This window comes from Humulus lupulus, chromosome 1 (assembly GCF_963169125.1).
Source record: "Humulus lupulus chromosome 1, drHumLupu1.1, whole genome shotgun sequence".
Classification (NCBI taxonomy): domain Eukaryota; kingdom Viridiplantae; phylum Streptophyta; class Magnoliopsida; order Rosales; family Cannabaceae; genus Humulus; species Humulus lupulus.
Genome location: NC_084793.1, coordinates 136559710 through 136566784, shown reverse-complemented (window position 1 = coordinate 136566784; position 7075 = coordinate 136559710). Strand labels below are relative to the sequence as shown.

The window sequence follows — 7075 nt, the reverse complement described above, 5'->3', positions numbered from 1 at the left end:
TTGGATCATTGGGAAGTTTGGGAACTTTGATTTTTGGATTTGGAAGTGTTTAGGTATGTTTGTGGAAGGTTTTAAATGAAGAAAATCGGAGTTATGGCTGGTTTCTGGGTGGGGGCCGCGGCCCAAGCTCGAAGAAGCAAGAGGAGGAGTTTTGCCTGTGCTGGGCACTGCGGCACTGAGTAGTGGGCGCCGCAGCCCTTGCTCCTGGTGTGGCTGGGGGTCGCGGCTCAGGAAGGGTTTTGAGGCCAATTGGGTGTTTTGATCATGGTAACTCAGTTTTAGGCCTCAGGATCTCTCCTACTACCCGGATTAGTGGGATTCGATGTCCTGGAGGCTAGATCTTGGTTCGGGAACCTTTGTTATTCATTTTATTGATGGTGTCCCATATTTGGTTATGACTAGGTGACCTCTAAGGAACTCAAAGGTTGATCGTTCTCAAGGGTTGTTCTTATATTAACTTTCGCTCGAATTCAGAGGTAAGTTTTTACATATGAGGTGTTGCGCTCATATAGTGAACCTAATTGTCACTGAAGGATTGAAGGAAAAACATGGGTCAATTGAAGCAATTAGAAATGTTGCGAGGTTAGTTAGGTCTTCTCCTTCTAGGCTTAAAAAGTTTAAGGAGTGTGTGATGGAGGAATGGATTGAATGTAAACGATTTCTGTGTTTAGATGTCCTAACAAGATGGAACTCCACATTCCTAATGCTTAATTGTGCAATGAAATTTCAGAAGGCATTTGAGAGAATGTTATCAGATGCAAATTATATGAAATATTTTGAAGAGGTTGACAAAGATGGAAAGCCAAAGGAGGGAACCCCCACTGATGTTGATTGGGATAATGCTTCACTGTTTGTGAGATTTTTGGAGACTTTTTATGAAGTAACATTAAAGTTTAGTGAGTCTACTTATGTTACTACTAATATGTACTTCATTGAGATCTGCAATATGCAACATGAGTTGTATGCCTTAGCACTTGATGATGATGGTGACGAGTTGTTGGGGACAATGGAAAAGAGCGTGAAACTAAAGTATGACAAGTATTGGGGAAAGCTTGATGATTGTAACGAGTCACTTTTCATTGTCTTGATTCTTCACCCAAGATACAAGCTTGAGTATCTCAGTCATTGCTTTAGTGCTATTTATGATGAGATGACATGCGCTCAGATGGTGAAAAGGGTAGAGCAAACAATATGGGCAACGTTTGATCAATATAATGCGACAACATCAAGTCTTCATCCATCGACATCAATGAATCCACCACAATCTCAGTCTATTATTAGTGGTTCCTCCAGGTTCGTCATGCCTAGTCGACTTACTGCCAAGAAGTTGTTGAGATTGGTTAAATATAATGGTTAAGATGTTTACACATTGAGGTACAAAACACTTAACAATATTCACTTAAGTTGAAGTGAAAACATGAGATTGTGTAGAAGACAACCAAAAGTGTCTTTTATGGGTCTAAAGTGACACAATGAGGTATCCAAACATTCCCAAAAAGTTTGGAGAATTTTGGGGTCATGCTCGGGGCGTTATTACAAAGGCATCTGCGTTGCGTTACCTGTGGGAGGCGACACATCGCCTAAAAGAGCCTAGGAGGAAAACCCCCCAGCAGGCGATGCATCACCACCTAGCAGGCGATGCATCGCCTGGGCGGTCCGTACAATTACGTAACTTAGCTCTAAATGATGTGTTTAAAATCCTATTGGTTAGACTTAATGACGATGCTTACTCTAAAAATAAAGGTTATTAGAGTTGAAAACCCTTGATCACACTTTTCAACTTTCTCACTATCCTCTTTCTTTCTCTAGCTCTCAAAGACCATAAGTTTTCTCAAGAAACTCATCAAGCATTGCTTGACTTTTGTGTTTCAAGGCATGTTAAATCCCAAATCTCATTCTACTTGGTTGAAGCTTCAAGCAATAAGGGAAGGCTTGGAATAAAAATTTTGGACAACAATATTCTTATTGTGTATAAGCCTTAGAAGTTTCCGAAGCTTGAAGATTCAAGTTGCTAAATATAAAAGGTTGTGTCTCTCAAACCCTAATCATTATATTGTTTTTATGTTTTTAGTATTGATGATTAAATGTTTCTAAGTTCATCTTATAATCATTTAATCACTTATTCCATTATAGTCAAGATTTGCATTCATACCATGAACATGGTTATTTAATTATCAAGATTTGCATTTATACTTTGAATAAGGTTCTTGATTAGCATCTAGGGTTTGTAATATTGAACTTTTCCTATTATGAATTGTTGATTAAGAAAGTATAAAACCATAAATTCCCAATAGAAGTCACATAATTTGCATGATTTGTTTATGGCACGGAGATTGGAGAAGGATGATGGAATGAGAAAAATGTGGTTGAAAAATATTTAGAAGAGGAAACTGAGCGACCAAGTGAGAATTTTAATATTTTTTGGATGGTGGGCTAGTAGTGGGTGCAAATACAAGATCTTATCACTCATGGATCGTGATGTGTTAGCTATACCGGTTACCACTGTTGCCTCTAAGGTGGCATTTTCTACTGGAGGTCGAATTTTAGATCCTTTTAGGAGCTCACTAAGCCCAAAGATGGTTGAAGCATTAACTTGTCTCAAAAACTGGTGGAGTAGATCACATCAACCCATAATTGTTCGAGACTATATGGATGAAGAAGAAGTGCTTCAAACATCCGAGTATCTTGAGTCTGGTAATTTATTAAATTTTATTTGGATTTTCATCGTTTAACTTGCAACTTCTAAATATTTATTTTAAGCGTGTGAATGTTTTATAATCTAATATTTATCTTTATATTAATAATATTTGTAGAGATGATTGATGATATTAGTGATGGGCCAGCCTCATTCTCTATCAATGTTTTGTCTTCAACCTCATCATCTGCACAACAATCTGCGAATTGAATGAATTGCTTGTAAGAATTTCTTCATTTGTTATTTTACTTAGTGTTTTATTATTTATTTCTTTAGTTTCCTTAATAATTTTTTTTTAATTTTCAAAAGATTTGCAATTGGACATTGAACATTTAAAAGGAAGGAAAGGAAGGAAGGAGTGGACATACTTGTTGTACCTAAAAACACGAGATCAATCATCTTATTCGAGGTAGAGCTGGCAAGCAGCTAGTGAAGATTGTTAAATCTTGGGAACTTTGTACTAGCTTCAGGATGAGTAGCTTGAGCTAACCCCAGTTGAGGTTAACTATCAAAGGGCTCTCTAGTTTGAGTCAGGCAAGTGTTATGGAGGTCGATTGCCGTCACTCTTAGATCGCCTTCATTAGGCTGCGAGAATCTCTCAGGTAAGATCTCCATAACCTACAACCTCCAATTCGAGGAATGCATTAAGCTCGTCGCAGTCTCATAAAGTGCACAAGCTTGAATTCACAAAAACTTGGAGGTGTTACGTGAATAAATAAGCATGATGTAATTGTTGTAACCTCTGCCTGATAAACGTATAATGCCAGGCAGTTAATACCTTTATGACATTAATTCATACGTTAGTGAATTAAAGTGAAGTAATGTAGACCTGAACGTTACTCAGATATAAATGGTCACCAACACTACCCATGAAACCCCTATAAATAGAAGGGGAATGGGCAGAAAAAAGGGCTGAAAATTGTATGTAAAAACTCTGCAAAAATTGTCTTAAATAATTTTTCCAAACAACATAAAGATAATAACAGTGATTTGTGGACTAGGTGAATTCAATCACCAAACCACGTAAAATCTTTGCTTGCTATTTACTTATGGTTGACGAAATTTTTTTTATTCTCTATCTCAGATTTCTTAATTTACTGTTGGCAAAAAACTGCGTCAACAATACTACTAATCTCTTTCTTTGTATTTTGGAAATTGGAACTTAGATTTACTTACTCTGATTGGTTGTCTTTGGTTGGTATTTTGGAACTTATATTTTCTATGGTTGTCTTTGGTTGGATTTTATGGACTTGTATATTTGGACTTTTATGGACTTTATGCCTATGGATGGATTTAATGGACTTGTATATTTGGACTTTTAAGGACTTTATGGTTGTAGTTATAAACTTTATGAACTTTATGTTTATGGTTGTATTTTGGGACTTGGGACATTTTTATGTTTGTATTTTGGACTTTGGAGTTTGGACGTTAGGGAAGGGATTGATTAATATGTTTAAGTTTAACTATATTTCTTTTGCAATTTGTTCCTTGAAATGCATTAACATCGCATGTAGCGTCCCAAATCTGCTAATAGGGCTTAGGGCCTTGATTAGCGTGCCTGGATGGAAATAATTGATTTATTATGTTAATACGAGAATTTGATGACTATGTGATTATAAATGCATGTTTAGGTGAATTAAATATGCATCTGGGCCCCATTTGGTTATTAGGGGCATGTTTGTAATTTTAGCCCGTTGAGGGCATAAATGCAATATTTGTGTATATTATGATCTTTACCACGTGTGTGTGGTGATATATTTGTGATGCATGATATGAGATAGTCCTAGGGAGCAGACTAGCTAGAAAGTCACAACGGAGTCAAATACCCGGTTCGGGAGGAGCCTGGGGGTATTTGGGAATGTAATATATGCTCAGGATTTATTGAGTAACATGTAGTAATTTAATAATGATTTGGACATGTTGGGATTAAATGGGGATTTATAGGAATACTCGGGGACTTAACGGGATTTGGAAAATGACTAAATTGCCCTTGGGTTACTTAATGATTGAGGATAAGCTTAAGGGGATGTTTGGTCTTTTGGCAGGGGTATTTCATAGCTAAGAGTAAGTTTAGTAGCCTTGAGAAGTTACTGGAACTAAAGAGAAGAAAGGAAAATATAAATTCCCAGCTAGACTCACAACTCTCTCTCTCTCTCTTTCGGCTCACCTCCTTTCTCTACGGTGCTTGGGTTTTGAGGGAGTTTAGGCCGGAAGTTCAGGGGTTCAAGGCTGGAATTTGGAAGGCTAGCAACTCGGAACTCTGGGAACTAATTCAGAGACTTAGTTAAGTTCAAGGGTAAGCTTTTTAACTCAACCTATTCTGTTGAATTATGTTGGGAAGTGATATGCATGTGAGATGAATTGTGTATTACTCTTGGTTATTTGGAGAAGTCTTGGAGTTGTTTATGGAATGGTTAGGGTGTTTAGATTGTGGGAATAAGAATTCCGAGTATAGGCCTTGAATTGGGTTGATTTCAGTGGGTTTAGGCTTGAGGAAAACACAGGGAAAAATGGTGTTTTCTGGGTTTGGAGGCTCGAGCCGTGGCCTCGTTCTTCAGGCATTGCGACTCGTGTGTGTCGAAGAGGCTGGGAGCCTCTATCTGCCCAGGCGTGCCGCGGCCCAAGGATGGGAGCACCGTGGCCCGTGTCCCTCAACCAATGACGCTTTTTGCCTCTGACTTGAGCATGTGACGACCCTTAAGGGGCTGGGCCGCAGCTCAAGTCCGAGATATTGACTGTTTGAAGGTTTTTAGCTCAGGAACCCTAATGTTAAGGCTTGGGAAGGATTTTACCACCTAGATTGGTAGAGTCCAAGGTCTCAGAGGCTAGAATTATATCCCAAAGTTATTAATTGGATTAGAGCTTAATGGATGGCTATTTTTAATGCGTTGTGACTAGGTTTTCGGTGAGGCTCAGGTTAGAGGACTGTGCTCGAGATTGAAGTGCTCAGGAAGCTTGGGACACAAGTAAGAAAATTGTTGTACCCGTAGAGCAGGGTGTAGCCCTATTGTTTGTATTATTGTATTGCAGGGCATGGACCTATGTGATGGAATTGCAGGGCATAGCCCTATTGTTTATGTTTGGTATATGTTTAAGTATTTGTTGATATTATGCTATGTATTGCATATTTGTGAATGAATGGTGAAGGCTGGGAACGATGAAGGCCGAGAATGATAGGAAGCTAAGTACGACAAGGAGCTGGGAACGACGTTGAGCACGTGGAGTGCAAAGCTGAGTACGACAAGGGCCGGGAGCGGTGCTGGCACGCGGAGTGCAAAGCTGAGTACGACAAGGGACCAGGAACGGTGTTTTGCATGCGTAGTGCGAGCCATTAGAGCGAGACTCTCCTAGCATGCTGGAGTCATCCTCATGGTGAAGACAGCAAAACCAGGGCCTGGTAAAGCACCTGGGATGACATGGCTGCTATGTGTTTAGCTTGATGGCTATTTTACTATATGATGATTGATAGATATGCATATGTTAAATGTTTTGTATTGAGTTTTCTTGCTAGGCTTCGGCTCACGGGTGCTCTGTGGTGCGGGTAAGGGCAAGGGAAAGGTTGACCAACCATGAGTACGGAGAGCGTGGAGCGACAGGTACATGTTTGGCCTACCTGGCCACCACGACCAGGGGTATTTTTGGAAAATGTTATGTATTGACTTGATTTTATCGCCTAGTCGACCCTAAATATATTTTGAGTTGTAAATATTTTCTAAACAGTATTTTGGGATCCCAACTATAAAGCTTTCTGAGATTTCAATGAATGACCAAATGTTTTATACTTAATGACTGGTAACGGGTTTTATCTCAATTTAGCTACACTTTTAACTTAAAGCCTCGATTAGCGAGTGATTAGCACGTTTTAAACTCACTTAGTAACGACTCTAAGGAAGTAGGGCATTACAACTTGGTATCGACGCGAGTCAAGGTTTATGGATCCTGGAGATGAACCGAACATGTACGCTCGCTGCCAGTGACAAGCTCGACTCAGGGTTGGTTGGTAATTATTGAATTATATGCTTGATTGCGTGTTAAATGCCCTATTTGCCTGATTATTTTATATAGAGCATGATGAATGAGTTGACATATGCATGATGTTAGGGCATGGCCCCTTGATTGTTGTATGTTGCTTGTGCTATGTGAATTTGCTGGTTGTGTTTGGTTGATGCGAATTGGGAGGTGGTTTTATATGTTGTTGTCATGCCTTATGAGCGGCGTCATTGATTGCAGGCATATTGTTGAGATGCCTCGGTGATCAATCATACTCCGCGGAAATAGGGCCGATGATGAAAACCAGGGTTAGGACCTTCCACCTGCCCCACAGAATTGGCAACAATTATTTCCTGAGATGGAAGCTAGACTACACCGAACAGAAGAAGA

At 39.4% G+C, this 7075-nt stretch overlaps 1 protein-coding gene across 1 annotated transcript; it reads left to right on the top strand.

Moving 5' to 3' along the window:
- Positions 1–490: 490 nt before the first annotated feature.
- Positions 491–2905, top strand: LOC133822406 (zinc finger BED domain-containing protein RICESLEEPER 2-like). Its single transcript, XM_062254740.1, has 3 exons — positions 491–1293; positions 2438–2694; positions 2814–2905. Exons 1-3 carry the CDS (start codon positions 491–493, stop codon positions 2903–2905), a joined length of 1152 nt encoding a protein of 383 aa, XP_062110724.1.
- The last annotated feature ends 4170 nt before the right edge of the window (positions 2906–7075 follow it).

Bases quoted from the DNA above. Each gene is read 5' to 3' on its own strand.
- LOC133822406 (XM_062254740.1), top strand. From the start codon at position 491: ATGAGGTGTTGCGCTCATATAGTGAACCTAATTGTCACTGAAGGATTG. The intron at 1,294-2,437 runs GTTCGTCATGCC...ATGGTGGGCTAG, and splicing joins ATTATTAGTGGTTCCTCCAG to TAGTGGGTGCAAATACAAGA. The intron at 2,695-2,813 runs GTAATTTATTAA...TAATATTTGTAG, and splicing joins ATCCGAGTATCTTGAGTCTG to AGATGATTGATGATATTAGT.